The sequence below is a fragment of the Sus scrofa genome, chromosome 13, assembly GCF_000003025.6.
Source record: "Sus scrofa isolate TJ Tabasco breed Duroc chromosome 13, Sscrofa11.1, whole genome shotgun sequence".
Classification (NCBI taxonomy): Eukaryota; Metazoa; Chordata; class Mammalia; order Artiodactyla; family Suidae; genus Sus; species Sus scrofa.
The window spans coordinates 95,981,045-95,997,893 of NC_010455.5; the positions used below are offsets into that span (position 1 = coordinate 95,981,045).

The 16,849-nt window shown below is 41.1% G+C and overlaps 1 protein-coding gene across 1 annotated transcript in view; it reads left to right on the forward strand.

Moving 5' to 3' along the window:
• Positions 776–16,849, forward strand: part of KCNAB1 (potassium voltage-gated channel, shaker-related subfamily, beta member 1) — a 393,270-nt gene continuing 377,196 nt past the window's right edge. The window contains exon 1 of the mRNA XM_021068178.1: positions 776–1,241. Coding sequence (XP_020923837.1) covers positions 1,000–1,241 — 242 coding nt within the window. The 5' untranslated portion in view covers positions 776–999. The remainder of the gene's footprint in view (positions 1,242–16,849) is intronic.

Genomic DNA, 16,849 nt, shown 5'->3' on the forward strand with positions numbered 1-16,849 from the left:
TTGCAAATACTTCCTCTCAGTCTGTAATTTGTTTTTTCATTCACTTTACAGGGTCTTTACAGAGCAAAAGTTTTGAATGTTGACAAGGTCCAATTTATAGATTTTTCCTTTTGTGAATTGTGTTTTTGGCATCAGATCTAAAAATTCTTCTCTTAGCTTTAATTCTTGGACACTTTCTCCTAAGGTTTTACCTAGAAGTTTTATAGTTTCACATTATACATTTAAGTCTGTGATCCATTTTGAGTTAATTTTTTGAGTTTAATATGAGGTTTAAGTCAAAAGTTAATTTATTTTGTTTGTTTGTTTTTGCTTATAAATGTTCAATTGCTCAGCACCATTTTCCAAAAAACCTATCCTTGTCTTAAATTGTTCTTGCATCTCTGTCAAAAATCAGTTGAACATATTTGTGTGGGTACTTGGCTTTTTACAGTCACCTTAATTGATATTTCCTATCATCTGACTGCAGCATCTGAAAAAGACAAAGGTGAGCCTTTCACTCAAATGAATCATGTCACTGGTGTAATAAATTATTTGGTTATGGAATATTTAATGATTTAGAGAGGTCTCATTACACAGTCATGAATCATCCCCAAGGCCCTCTGGTCCTTATGAGAAACAAACGTTTGGCTCATATCCCACCAAAATATTTCCTTTTACATAAATAGAAAGACATGGGGAAGGATGCCCATATTTTTTTCCCAGGGCCAATACGAGGTTGCTTAAGATCGACTTCGCAAACTTTATAGGGATGAGAAATGTGATTGGCCTTTGTCAGGCTTCTTTCTGTCCAGGCTTGGGCAGGGAATTATAACCCACAGTTCCGCCAGGAACTCGGGAGCCTGCTCACCGACAGAAATGATAAGGGCCCTCTAAGGAAAACAAGCTGATCCCTTTTAGGGACACACCAAAGCCAGATAACCCAAGATAATCACAGCAAGCTAGAGCCAGTCTTAGAGCTAAGTACTGTGCAATTAGCTTTGCTTCCTTGAGTTTTGAAGCATGCATCTGTATAAACCTGCCTGTGCAGACATCCCCAGCCCCAAGCTGGGTCTCCCCAAGTCCAGCGAATCGGCTCTGAAATGTAGACGGCACCTAGCAGTAACCAAGCCTCCGCCTCAGGCAGCCTGTTGGCCTGTTAGGCCCAGTGGAGCAGCAGAACGGAAATATCTGGAGAAGTTTTTACGTGTCCATGGAATTTCATTGCAGGAAACCACCAAGGCAGAGACGGGCATGGCTTACAGGTACTTGGCTGGTTGCAACGTCAATCTACCAGGGCACTATACTGAAGTCAGAGGTTGTGATTATTCAGGAAAGAAGGACTGAGATAGCAAGGTAAACACTAGAAGAAGGAAAAGAAAATACAGTGAGCTCTCTCCTTGAGCTGCTTTATTTTTCTGAGCTTTAAATTGTCTACCTTCTCTTTGCTTCAAAGATTATATATAGTCAAATTCACCTGTGGAAGTTCCGAACCTTGTGCCACTAGAAATATCTTTGGCTTGATACTTAAGCAAAAAGTATGTTATTTAGCAGGTTGTGATGAAGAATGGGGGCTCTGTTCTTCTTAAGGGAACTTATAAATTAAGAATAGAATTTTTTTTTTGATGCTGCTTGGGCTTCAAGGCTGTTATTTTCTTTTAAGCCTGAATCATGTGGTTGTGCTAATAGCTAATAAAGAGTTCATGAGACTGAGCAAATTCTTCTTGAAATGACAGCACTTTTTATCAATGTAGACTAGGATAAATTACTGGTTGTTCTCTGACTTTCCAATACCATCATTTATTCTGTGAAAGATTAACAAGAGGGAGAAATTTTTTCCTAGCATAGGGTTGGATCTATAATCTTTTAAAATTGCTCTGAGATGGGAAGTGTCATTCTTTTTCAGAGCAATTATTGTTCAGACCTCTCTAAAATATGTCTCTGCTTAGCTAAATCACCCAGCAGCACCCACACGCAACTTCCTTGACAAAGACCTGGAATTTTCTTTTCCTTTCCTTTTTCTGTCTTTTGTCTTTTTAGGGCCGCACCTGCAGCATATGGAACTTCCCAGGCTAGGGGTTGAATCGGAGCTATAGCTGCTGGCCTATGTCACAGCTATAGCAACACGGATCTGAGCTGCGTCCACAAACTACACCACGGCTCACGGCAATGTCAGATCCTTAAACCACTGAGCAAGGCCAGGGGTCAAACCTGCATCCTCGGAGTTCCCGTTGTGGCGCAGTGGTTAATGAATCCGACTAGGAACCATGAGGTTGTAGGTTCGATCCCTGGCCTTGCTCAGTGGGTTAAGGATCCCATGTTACTATGAGCTGTGGTGTAGGTTGCAGATGCAGTTTAGATCTGGTGGCCGGTGGCTACAGCTCCGATTAGACCCCTAGCCTGGGAACCTCCATATGCCTCGAGAGCGGCCCAAGAAATGGCAAAAAAAAAAAAAACCAAAAACCAAAAACCAAAAAACCTGTATCCTCATGGATGCCAGTCAGATTCATTTCCACTGAGCCACTATGGGAACTCCAAGGCCTGGAATTTTTTAACACCCAGGAAGCTGAGCAAAAGCCATTCAGAAGAACAAGGTTGTTGAAAACAAAACAACCCTCTCCCCAAAAACCAAAAACCAAAAACTAAAAAACCTTAGCATTTATAAACAACAGTTGTCTTAGCTCAAGTCAGAACTTCCAGTTCACAGGATAAGATTGTTTTTGTATGAACAAGATGTCCCCAAATGATTTTATTTTTTCATAATCTAAAGGTCTAATTTAATGCAGTAGCTACTGCTCTAGTTATCAGCTAATTTGATTAATAAAGTTCTTTGCAATGAAATAGCTCCTCTCGGGAGAGCAAAGTATTTCACCCAGATGCTATGCAATAAAGGGCTCATGCAGAAGAGGAATGAACCCTTCCAGGTTTAGAGGGCATAGAAACGCAGGCCAGGCGACCCCAGCATGCGTTAGAAGTGGAGCCTAAGAATCCAGCAGCCTTACCAAGAGAACCTGTGGCTGCATACAGGGATGGAGGAGGAAATGCCGTCGTCACTCACCCATCTTTCCTGAATGTCTTTACTAGAATGGCCTTCTGTCTGCCTCTCATTCTCTCACTCTCTTTTCCATGATTTCTCTGACCCTCAGTGGTGACAGTGGTGAGATATAGGTCAGGTGAGGACGGTCTGCTTCATTGTTTAAAAAAATAATTTGTCTTTGCCTCTCTGTCCCAGGATGTGTGGTATCACCATGAACTCTTGTATAAATCTTTAGGAGGCACGCCTCTTTCTAGGTCCTGGTTTGAATATCAGTTACATATAATATGTGCCAATGTTTAGACAAAGATATGTCCTAGGACACTGTTTTTTGGCAGTTAAGGAGCAGAGGAATACTCTCTTCAAACAGGTAAGAGCAAAGGTGTCCTAGTTGAAGGTGGGGCCTTGGAGCCCATGTGTTTGAGGGGAGCAGTCATCAGCTTGGTTGCCCAGGCACACCTACAAATTCCATCCTCTGCATGGTTTGAGGGTACAATTCGGAGGTGTTTCTTCAAGATGCCTTGGGCAGCAAGGCTGGCAGGTCCTGCTCACAGAGGCAGGCTCTTTGGAAGCGTATGCATCACTAGACCACACCCTAGTAAGAGCTGAGACTTAGATTGTTTTTTCCAGGTCAAAATATGAGGGCAGAAAAGTACAGTTAAATAGATAATTGGCTCCAGAAAATAACCAAGGCTTTGGATTATGGTGAACTTGCTCTGCTCTGCCACTTCTTCCTGCATATCTCCATTACCCCTCCCCACCCCCTGAAGCACACCTTCAAAAAGAATTTTCGAAAAGAAAATTTCCTGTGCTACACAGCAGGATCTCATTGCTAATCCATTCCAAAGGGAATAGTCTGCATCTATTAACCCCAAGCACCCCATCCATCCCACTCCCTCCCCCTTGGCAACTACAAGTCTATTCTGCAAGTCTGTGATTTTCTTTTCTGTGGAAAGGTTCATTTGTGCCATATATTAGATGCCAGATAATGTGAGAAAAAAGAATGTATACATGTGTGTGTAACTGGGTCACATGCTGTATAGTAGAAAATTGACAGAACAGTGTAAACCAGCTATAATGGAAAAAATCATTATATTAAAAAAGTTCAAATTAAAAAAAAGAAAATTTCCATATTCTTTTTTCAAGGCACTTATTAATTATCCTTATTTAAAGCATCCTCCTTTAAGCATTAGGAATGGATTTCTAGGGAAGAGGGTCCAGGTTCTCTTGGTTCCTCCCCAGCCTAGCTTTTGACCTTGACTTCTGGTAAGCATAGTTGGGCTTAGGTGAGAAGGAGACTTTTTATGTTCTTTATCTTGATTTCTACCTCCCCCCCAAGACCATGGTTATGTTAAAGGACCCTATTCAACCTGTATTTTCTATTTCCTTCTTTTTGAAGGGTATTATTTCCTATGTAGTGGAAAGAGAATGGGCCTTGGGATTAATCAGACCAGAGTTCAAGTTGAACTCTTTTAATTTACCAAATATGTGACGCTGGGCCAGCGGCAACATAAAAGTGCCTGACACGTAGTAGGTGCTCACTAAATCTAGATTCCCTTCTTGCTTATTCTGTGGACTCCTGTCAATCATTCTAGGGGAAGGGGAAGAAAGCCCCCTATAGCTGAAACATACAAATGGATAAGATAGAGTATTCTCGGAAGGAAAAGAAAAAAAACTGAAAAATCTGCAGTAATTCACAGTCTGTGTAGGTTTCCATGCTGAGCTTAGAATCTTGGAGGTCTGGAAGAGCCGGGATAGCTGTTTTCTTTTCCTAATTTGGTCAGATGCCATTGCAGACTTCAGCCCAGTACCAGCTGCTTGGGTCCCTCAATCATCTGTGAGAGAGCATTCTGTTGCGTTTCCATGGAGACTTGGTTATATTTCTAACTGAGGGTGACCAGGGAGGAAAAAAAAATCAGTAAATATGCAAACACATGTATCAACTGAAAAGAAACTGGAGGAAATTGTTTGAATGTGGTGTAAAAAGTGCCAAGTTGCTGTGTCGATCCTTCTGTTGGCTGAGAATTTTCAGCAAAAAATAGAAATTTTTTGTGAATGTATTTTATTAGTGTCTATAAAACAGTCACCCAAGAGGGTCCTTCGATCATTTTTAAAAGGCCATATCTATTACAAAGCATTGAACTCTGAGCCAGACAGTGAACCTGAGCTTGGGTCATAGTAAAAGTACCCTGAAAAGTAGTTTTATGGACAAAGCACAAAAAAATATCTGGACTGAGTAAAGGATGCAGTAGACGCCCAGCTTTGGAACAATTTTATAATGCTCACGGAAGCCAGGAGGAACTCAAGCAGATGGAAAATGGAGGACTAATCCAGGAGGCAGCAAAGTTTTCCTGGAAGAGGCCAGATAGTAAATATTTTAAGCTCAAGGGCCACCTCTGCCTTTGTTCTACCTGGTGAACTCTGCCCTTGAAGGTGGAAGCAGGCTTTGACAAAAAGCAAAGGAGTGGGCATGGTTGTGTTTCAATTACACTTTAGTTACGGACACTGAAATTTGAGTTTCATGTAACTTTCTTATACAACAGATCTTCTTCCTTTTTCTTTCTTCCAAACCGTTTTAAAAATATAAAAGCCAATCTTATCTTGCACACCAGACAAAAGCAAGTGGCAGGCAAGATCTGGCCAGCAGCCCATAGTTTGCTAACCCCTGGTCTAGGAAACAAAGCTTTTGATTGCACAGTTTATTTATTTGTTTGTGTTTTTATTTTTTAAACCTCCTTGTTTCCAGATGTATTTAAAGTGCCCAACTGCATATAATTCAGAAAGATAAAAAATAAATAAAAAAGAAGAAAAGATGAGGACAAGACAGCTTAAGAGCAAGGAGGAAGGCAGCCTGGGGTGAGTGAGAGTGCCACGGGCCAGCCATGCCCTTGGACTTGGACTTGCTTCTGTGCTTTCTGGCAGCACCAAGCTGGGAAGAGGGCCATGGAGCTCTTTACAGCAGCCACGGAGTCCTTGAAGTAGCTGTTTTTCAGTGATAGAACACTTCTTTCTGATCTATAGATCAGAGAGAAAATTCTCTCATGGGTCTCTTCTTTGTGTAATTAATAACATCTTCAAAAAATGTCCTTATGGTAAACACAGCAATAGGAGTCCATGGTTTTTTTTTCCATGGGGCTCCTGATATGAATAAGGGGCATAGTATCAAATAATAATTCAGCAAAAGCAAGTAGGGGTTGGTAGAAGAAATGACATTGTTTTAATAAGAACCTCATCAATTATTTTAAAATTACTTACACTTAAAAAATTCTCCAATAATGACACAGGTTTTGCTATTTTATAATGACAGGGCTTGTCCAGGTTCATGGAATAAAATGATTGTTTCTCAAATTAACAAAAAAATGCTATGTGCCAACCAAAGAAGTTTTCTATAGCCTTGAGCAGAAGGTGGAAAGGCGGAGTTCCTGTCATGGCTCAGTGGAAATGAATCTGACTAGCATCCATGAAGACGCAGATTCAATCCCTGGCCTCACTCAGTAGGTTAAGGATCTGGCATTGACTGTGAGCTATGGTGTAGGTTGCAGATGAGGCTTGGATCTGGTGTTGCTGTGGCTGTGGTGCAGGTGACTACAGCTCTGATTTGACCCCTAGCCTGGGAACTTCCATATGTTGTGGGTTCGTCCCTAAAAAGAAAGAAACAAACAAACAAAAAAGGAGGTGGGGGGGGGTCAAAAGAAGAAAAAGAAAGGGAAGGAAATTTGGAATTAATGTGAGACAGACCTCTGGGATAACTTGCTCCAATTTCTGATCTTACAGCTGAAGAACACAGAGGCTTGGAGATGTTGCTTTTCCAGCCAACAACAAAGCTGGGACTAGAATTCTTGTCCTCTGGGGCCCAGTCCAAAGCTTTCTCTCCACAATTTGGCTAGCCCCCCAAATGCCATCCCACCCCATGCCAGCACACACCCTCATACACACCCACACACACACACCATACACATTCACACACCACATCCCCTATATTCCACACCCACCACACTCACAAACCCCACACAGCCCCATACACCATATACACACATACACACACCCATATACCACACACATACACCGCATATACCCCACACTCCCCTACACTCCTCCACAAACACACCCTCACACCACACACACTCTCATACACTGCACATACGCCAGATACCCCATACCACACACACACACCCCACATTCCCCACACAGATTCTCACACCTTCCCACATACACCCAGCCCCCCCCCCCGCCCCCATCCCTCACCCCATGCCCTGCCTCTTGTGGATGCTGCAGTCCAGTCACATTCATCACCCCACTCTGGTCCACTTTTCCAGACACTGCTCCTGTTGCTCTGCTCTGTAATCTGTTTCAGTCTTACTTCCAAGCACACTGGCCCCCATCCATGTCCCAAAACACTGAGTCTTACTCATCACTACTTTCCCCACCTAGAATATTCTTACACATCCTCCTTTCTAAGGTGAGTCCAACCCACAGACACTCCCTTCTCTCTCCCAGAATGACTTGTTTCTGTTCCATAGAGTTTAGATTATTAGTTCGTGTGTGTGTGTGTGTGTGTGTGTATTGACATCTTATTCTTAAAAGTATGCTTTTTTATGGCTGAGTAGTATTCCATTGTGTATATATACCACATCTTCCGAATCCAATCATCTGTCGATGGACATTTGGGTTGTTTCCATGTCCTGGCTATTGTGAATAGTGCTGCAATGAACATGTGGGTGCATGTGTCTCTTTTAAGTAGAGTTTTGTCCGGATAGATGCCAAAGAGTGGGATTGCGGGGTCATATGGAAGTTCTATGTATAGATTTCTAAGGTATCTCCAAACTGTTCTCCATAGCCATAAAAAAGAATGACATAATGCCATTTGCAGCAACATGGATGGAACTAGAGAATCTCATATGAGTGAAATGAGCCAGAAAGACAAAGACAAATACCATATGATATCACTTATAACTGGAATCTAATATCCAGCACAAATGAACATCTCCTCAGAAAAGAAAATCATGGACTTGGAGAAGAGACTTGTGGCTGCCTGAAGGGAGGGGGAGGGAGTGGGAGGGATTGGGAGCTTGGGCTTATCAGACACAACTTAGAATAGATTTACAAGGAGATCCTGCTGAATAGCATTGAGAACTTTGTCTAGATACTCATGTTGCAACAGAAAAAAGGGTGGGGGAAAAATGTAATTGTAATGTATACATGTAAGGATAACCTGACCCCTTGCTGTACAGTGGGAAAATAAAAAAAAATTATTAAAAAAAAGTATGCTGTTGTCACCTCGAGGGGGACACCCAAAGCTTATACTATTTTGTAATCCTCTCATGCTTTGCACTTAATGTGTATTGCTTCATTAGGGTATATGCATTCAGAGATTAGAGGACAGAAGGAAAGATCCCAAAGGTGAGTAGGAACATCACTTTCCCCCATTAACAGAGCTTTAGCCTCATATTTTCTCCTGTATCTTAGATACACCATGTTATTTAATCTTGCTGAGTCTCAGTTTCCTCACCTGTAAAATGGGCTTAATTCAACTTACCTCATGACTATTGTAAGAACGAAGTCACACTTATGAAAGCACTTAGTTCACTGCCTGCCAGAGTGGGAGTCTAACAAATAGAGTTCCCTTGCTTCACCTCCTATTTAATTAATCCTAGGAATTCATCATTTAGTCATCTTTCAGAGGTTGAAAAAGTATGTGATGATGTATCTATAAAAGAGAAAGGGGCAGAAAATAGATTGATTCTTGCACAATTTTGAGCATATCCCTCTCCTCACTTGCTGCTATACATTTTTTTTGCTTCTCTTTTGTGTTGGGATATATCCTTAGGATCTACTGAGACATTTTTTTTTTCTTTTTGCTTCACACATGGCCTCCAATTTAATCAAAACAGACTCATGAAATGTTGGAATAAATTACTCTCCAAGCAGTGGAATAGATAAAAACAGTCTTTTATCAGTCTGTGTATTTCCAGTGCCTAGCATTACGTCTCAAACAGAAATATTTGAGACAGAATGAAATCAAAGGGCTAAAACTCCCACTGGTACCTTCCATCCTCTTGCCACAGTGCCTGAGAATTCCTTCAACTAGATCCTCCAGTTGTGTTAAAACAGAAGTGTGTCATCTAAGCTAATAGGCATCAGACCAAGAAGGAAACAGGACATCAGCCAGGCTGACCTGAAAACAGAGAAGATAGGAAGGAAGGTTCTAGACTCAAGGGAGAGGCTTGGGTGTCCAGGCAGGGCACAGGGCTACAGGGACGGCGCAGGGACATGGGGTAGGGTGAGGATGGCCTGCATTAGAAGGCGAGAAAGCTAGAGAGAAACTTCATTTACCTACCAGCCTGTCTCAAAAATGTCCTGGCAAAGCACTGAAAACATTAGTTAACTAATAGTGTCTTAATTGATCTTGAAGATTCTAAAGATAAGTAAGAACTAGCTTTTGCTCTGAAAAATCTTTCTCTGAGTTCTGTCACAGTGAGAATGTGGTATCCTGGCTGGAGGATTGGAAGACTAACTTTCTCCAACGCCCACTCCTTTCTCTGCTCCTTCAATTTCTTATCTCTGAAATGAAAGTAAATCCCTCCTCCTGGATAGGGCCACATTGTGGATGCTCAGGAAACTATCCCCCACTTACCTTTTCTGTTTTTCATAATTTCTATGGTACAGCCTGGAAGTTGAAAATTATCTTTGTTCCTAAATTGAACTCACCATCTTCCTCCCAGCCTCCCCAGCCCCGCAAACACCCCTTCACCATGTACTCCCCTGACCTACTTTTTTCATGGAACACTTGACACACTCAGATCTGCTGGAAAAGTAGCTATGGCCATGACTGTGAAAATCAAAAGCCTAGGAAAAAAATGCTACCTGAGCAGGGGGTTGTATTTTCCACATTAAAAAAAAAGTGAACATGATTTATTTTAGACTGGCCTCATTTTGGCCAGTCGTGGGGCCTGTGCTAATTTGCTCTGAGTCCTCTGGCTGTGGTCTCCTGGCATCAGCATTTCTTGAGGATATTTCTGACACTGAGATGGTCCAGGCTCAGAGCCTGTGTGATTACTAGAAATCATAATAGCCTGCTGATGAAGGGCCTAAAAGCCTTGGTGAAAGGGGCCCACTCAGAATGGGGCTGAATGTCTATTTCCTATTGAATGGAACAGAAGTTCTAAAGTGAGTGTTTTAGAAATGTCAGTATAGATAGAAAATGCTTTAAAGTTTAAGCAAGAGTGAGGGATGAGTGCCTCTTGGATCTGAAATATTATTTTCATTCTGTTTTGAAATTTCTACTTGTGGTTTTCCAGAGGGAAAGTTGCCTTATGTGTAGTGAAAACATTGGCAATTCAGGGCTCTATAAAAACACTGGTTATATGAAACTACCTTTTCTCATATGGAAATTGTTGATAGAATTTTCATGTTAAAAATAAGTGTTTTGAGATCTAGTTTTCCTGCCTGAGGAACAGTTATAGGTCAAGTATGTTTTTACTCAAAGAAAATAACAAACGGAGTTCCTGTCATGGCTCATCAGTTAACGAACCCCACCAGTACCCATCAGGACGTGGGTTTGATCCCTGGCCTCGCTCAGTGGGTTAAGGATCTGGCATTGCAGTGAGCCATGGTGTAGGTCGCAGATGCAGCTCAGATCTGACATGGCTGTGGTGCAGGCCAGCAGCTACAGCTCCAATTCTACCCCTAGCCTGGGAACCTCCATATGCCAAGGATGCGGGCCTAAAAAGAAAAAAACCAACCAACCAACCAACCAAAAACCCCCTGAAACCTCTTCCTAAATTTCTCTGCAGTGCCTATAAATGCCACTAGGGTGCGCTATTTCATAAAGAAAGTGCCCTTCATTCAGTTCTCTGACCACAGAAAGCAGAAACCCTTAAATTTTTTCCAGACAGCCCTAGACTTAAATTTATTTTTTTTAAAATTTGTATTATTATTGATTTACAATGGTCTGTCAATTTCTGTTGTACAGCAAAGTGATCCAGTCATACATATGTATCCGTTCTTTTTCTCATATTATCCTCCATTATGTTCCATCACAAGGGGTTAGGTATATAGTTTCCTGTGCTATACAGCAGGATTTAATTGCCTGTCCACTCCAAATGCAAGAGTTTTCACATACTAACTCCAGATTCCAGATCCATCCCACTCCCTCCCCCTCTCCTCTGCCAAACACGAATCTGTCCTAAATGTCCATGATCTTTTATGTTTTGTAGATAGACCATTTGTGCCATATTGTAGATTCCACATATAAGTAATATCATATGGTGTCTGTCTTTTTCTTTCTGACTTACTTCACCCAGTACGAGTCTCTAGTTCCATCCATGTTGCTACAAATGGCATTATTTTGTCCTTTTTAATGGCTGAGTGGTATTCCATTGTATATATGTACCGCATCTTCCTAATCCAGTCATCTCTCGATGGGCATTTAGGTTGTTTATGTCTTGGCTATTGTGAATAGTGCTTCAATGAACATACTGGTGCATGTATCTTTTTTCAGTGAAATTTCTGCTAGACTTAAATTTGAATTTGTATATTTTCCTTGACTGAAAATTAAGAATCATCGATTTTTATGCCACAATGGGAAATTTTCTATAGTGAGAAAAAAGCAAGAAGTTATGGCCAGCATACTCTGGATTCCCAGAAATCCTGACTTTTTTTTTTTTTTTTTTTGGTCTTTTTCAGGCCGCACCTGCGGCACATGGAAGTTCCTGGGCTAGGGGTCCAATCAGAACTGTAGCTGGCTGCCACAGCCATAGCCACAGTTAGATCCAAGCTGTGTCTGCAACCTGCACTACAGCTCACAGCATTGCAGGATCCTTAACCCACTTAAAAGCCAGGGATCGAACTCACATCCTTATGGATCCTAGTTGGGTTCTTAGCCTGCTGTGCCACAATGGGAACTCCAAGAATCCATGATCTTATAGCAGGCATATGGTATCCTAACCTAACCCAGTTAGATATTTGATAGAGCACACTTTCTATGTCTGGGAGTTTCCAAGAAGAGGGGATTCTAAACCACACCACAGCCCTCTGCGGGTGGCCGGTGGAGAAAAGAAAGGTAGAAGAATCTCCCACTAGGCCTTCTTTCAGAAAATGTTCTGTTGATGTCTTCTGCCCCATCTCAGGTGCAGGCACCCTATTACTCAGGATGTAGTGAATCTGTAAGGAGTGTGTTGTCAGGATTGCCTGGGAGAAGGCTGGATCAGAATGCGCTGATGTTCTTAGAACCATGACCTTGCAGGTTTGGCTCAGCACCAAATTAGGAGGTGTTCGAATGATGGTGCCATTCCTCCTCTGTATCCAGGGCTCGTTTTTGCTTATCGTGGGATGCCATTCCATGCCTAGCACTTTAGCCTCTCATCCAGGGATTCCTCTGCCTGCCCTTAGCTAGTTATCACCTCATGCTTCCTAAGTTTCTGTTAAACATTTTGTAATGTGTGCTAATGTCCAGATGAAGATACATTCTAGCACAGTGTATTTCAAACAATTATAATGCAGAAGAACGCTGTATTCAAGCAGGTGAAAGCAAAGTGTTCCTAGCTGAAGATGAGGTCCTGGGATGTCTGTAAAATATGTCATATCCAAAGAAACAAACATCTAATGGTAGAAGTTCAGGTAATAGTGGAGATATTTTTAGATAACCTATTTAGTCTTAATATCAGATTATGAAAAAACCCCTTTTTAGTTGAAAATAATTTCAAACATACAGAAAAGTTGCAAGAATAATACATAGAATACCTGTAGATATTTTAATCTTTAATATTAACATTTTGCTCCATTTGGTCATGTTCTTACCTGCTTGCTTTCTTCATCCCCTCCCCCCACCTCCAATTTTTTTTCCAAGCCTTTTGAGAGTAAATCACATGTAATGGCTCTTTACCCTTCAGTACCTAAGACTAAGAATATTCTTTAATATATCCCCAAGTACAATGACCAACTTCAGTCAAATTTACAGTTTTTATCTCACCAATCGTCTGTATTCTAATTTTGACAGCTGACACAATCGTGCCCTTTATAGAAATTTTTTACTCCACCAGTGTTAGATATATCTCAGGATCACATATTGTATTTTGTTGATATGTCTTTTTCTTTTCCTTCAATTTGGAACATTTCAGACTGGAATCCGATTTAGCACAGGGGAGGTCAGTAGGAGAGTAGTGATTAATTGCAATGACTGCTTTGGGTTGGGAGGTGGCGCTGTGGTGCCAACACAAACGCTAAGCCTGTCCTAAAGGCCCGGTGGCTACCCATTCTACATCGAGGACTTTGTCTTCCTCAGCTGCCCATCAAGGCCACTACATTTTCATTTGACTTTAGGTCCAACTCTGAGATGATCTCAAGGACATACTGACCTAATTGACCTACATCAATTCAGTCATCTGTGTTTATGTGCTTACCACATCCGCTGAGGGCTGCTTGTTGTGGGGGGCTATTGAGAATGAGCAGAACCTGAGTGAGGCCCTCTGAACCTGGAAGGCAGAGTGGGAGGGCAGGGAGGGCCAAGTATGAGGTTATCTTAGACTCTAGCTTCCTTAGCTTCCAAATCAAGTACCCATCAAGCTGGGCCAGGGGACCACCCCAGGAGACTAAAGTAGCCGCCAAAGGTAAAGGCCTCTTCCAAACTAGCTGCAGAGCAGTAGAGTGTGGATTCTGGCTCCATGCCCACTGGGAGAGGAGGGTGTAGCTGAGAGGACCCAGCAGCCAGGGAAATGCAGACTCTACGTGGGTCATGAGGAGTATTTTAGGTAAGGGAGTTTTGACCCAATTGTCTTTAGTCTATTTTCCCCTTCATGATATTCCTTTTAATTTGTTAAGGCAGAATGAGAGAGGAGCTCTGACAATTGTAGAGTGTGGGTGTTAAATGTGCAGCTCATTAGCTATCTGAACTCTTGCTTTAGCATTTGGAGGGTTTGTAACAGGTCACTGATTCACCCTGCTTTTGAAATTTTAGAGCACTTTAAAAGGTTATAGCTTTTAAAAGGAGCCATGATTGCTTCTTGAGATGCTGTAGTATAAGACCGGGAATCTCTATGCACAATTTCCCAAAAGGCTAATCCTATTGTCACTTCTTTGTAAAATTCATCAAATTAGCACCTCCTGCCTTTACCCCTGTTTTTCCTCTTAGCACTGTTAAAATTTATTGGTTTCTGTGTTGTCTCTCTCTCCCACTGGAGTGTGAACGCCAAGAGGACAGGGATGTTATCTGTATGGTTAATTGCTGAACCTCAGAATCTGGTGTCTAGTGTTAAACTCAATAAGTGCTTGTGGAATAAATGGATGATTAAGCAGGGGTATGAGGAATGAGCCCTCATTCTTCACTAGCAGACAGTCTGCTGCATTATCAGGCTCAGGGAGTAGCCCTACCAGACTCTCCATCCATAGCCTCCTTGCCACATGCTTCCCAACCTTCTCTCTTTACTAAAGGGATCCAAAGTATCCTCATTTGTTTTAGTGGTACTTGGGGACAGTATTGTTCTAATTGGGAATAGGTCCTTAAATCTTGGATTTTAGGATCTTTGAAGCTGCGTATTATACTTATCATAATGTCATAAGCCCACTTTATTGTTTTCTCCTTACACATCCTTCTCATTCACTTTTCCTCACTCATTTACTTCACTGTATTCTTCACTGTAATTTCCTTTTTACTTTTTCCTGCTCAATTTCCATTCCCGTCTTATTCCAAGAGGAGCAACATTTCATTACAATGTTGTCAGGAGCCCAGCGAAAGACTCTGGGAGGTGAACTATGTTCAGTACTGCTGAGAGGTCAAGTAAGATGAGGACAGAGAGGAGACCATAGGATTTAGGAATATGGAGCCCACTGTTAACCTTAGAAGGAGTAGTGAGAGCTACATATTTTACTTTACACCTAGGAATACGCTTAATAGAAGAAAGCAAAGACCCATATTCATATTTAGGAAAAATTTTAAAGTTAATTTGGAACTCCTAGTTAGCAAAACTCTGACTACCACCCACTGAACAGCATCTCTGAACATAGAGAAAGATATACAAAATCATAGCTGAAAACTTAAATTGGCCCAGCCTACAACCAGAACATTGAAGGATTTCCCAATAAGCATTAAGTTTATAAAGCTGGATTGCCAAAGATAATACTCACGGACTTACCTATGTTTGCCTCATGAAATAGAGTTTCTCTGCTTTCCTGAGTGAGGGTAGGAAGACATGCTACCTGTGCCCTGATGTCTGCTTTTCTGACTTTGGTCCTCCCTTTGTTTCACATCTGGAGATTTCCTTTTATAGGTCTTAAGCTTGCATTTAAATTCATTTTGTTACATGTTATATAGCAATTCATTTTGCATGGGGTGTGTATATGTATGTTGTATGTGTGTTTGGGAGTTATGTTCCATATCAATTAAATCTTTCATATTGACCTGAAATTCACTTTTTAAATCAAAGCAAATAGTTATTATACTTAATCTGAATGGACTCAATTGAAGAAGAAAGCACAAAAAGAAAAGACAAAGGAAAACAAGCAAATATTAGCCATTGTTGTTTCTGGGTGGTAGGAATGTGGACAATTTTTCCCCATCCTCTATTTCTAAATTCCAAATGTATGTGTATTACTATAATAAAAGGGAGGAAAATGGTAATTTAAATTACATTTTAAGAATTTAAGACATATGCTTCTGAAATTCTTTTTTGAGCTACCTCAGATCTAAAACAAGTATTGAGATTCAGCAGTCTGATCTGCAGTGAGATTTACAGATACTCTTGTTCTGAATGTAACCTGGAAAAAAAATTAGGCCTTTATGTAGACAAGAAATTGAAATGCATTCTACCAAAATGCTTCCATTCTGTAGATGACTTTAAATAGCATAGATCATCTCTATTAGATATATATGTATTTTTTTTTTTGCAAGTAGGAGAAAAGTAACAAGTTGACTTACGTAATAAAGGAAATGTACTAGCAAATATAATTTAAAAATCCAGATATGGGGAAAATTTCGGGAAAGGGTAGATTTAAGGTACAAACATTGTGTATAGGACCTAGTTTCTCTCTCTCTGCACTTGTGACTTTCTTTTTGGTAATGGCTCTACTCTCAGCTCTGTAAGGTGGTGGGTCTGTGCCAGCTTTAAGCTCTTTAATCTTCAAGATGGCTGACAAAAGCTCTCTTTCACTTCCAGAAGAAAGAAGGAACTTTCTTTTCCTAGAAGCTCCATCTTATTGATTCTTTGGTTTTGATTGGATGACTTTACTCTGAACCTCTGCCTGGAACTGGGTGATGGAGAAGCCAACTGGCTTCTGTAGCCTCATGCTCAACCCCTGGCTGAGAATGGAGGGTCAGAATACTCTTGATGTGAGAAGAGGGAAGTCGATTATAGTGGGCAACCTCCATATGACCACACTCTCTGGCGATCATATCTGGAGGGAACAGACATATCATAGACTAGTATGGCAATGAACTCATGGCAGTAAGATTCCATTTGTCAGGAAACTGGAAATTGGGAATGAGGCTATTCCACTATTAACCACTTGTGTGCTGGCTTCATTTCTTAGAGCCTTGGATCTGGTTCTCAGTTCTCCTCTGGCTCTAAAATCCTCTTTTTTATGTTTAGAGGGATATTTTTCTCTGTTAGTCTATATCTCAAGTAGCTTGTTCTACTTAATCATATAACTAAAATAAGCAGAAAGCCCATTTAACTAAAGGTAAGAAGGGAAACATTGGCTTTAAATGCTATTTAATTTAGCATGGAAAGTAATGCATTTTTAATAAGGAACACATTAAAAACTCATAAAGCGGTTTATTTATAAGGTGGTTAGCTCCACACCCCCACAATTGCTCCAATAAATACAGTTAAGTTCCATCAACTGTTC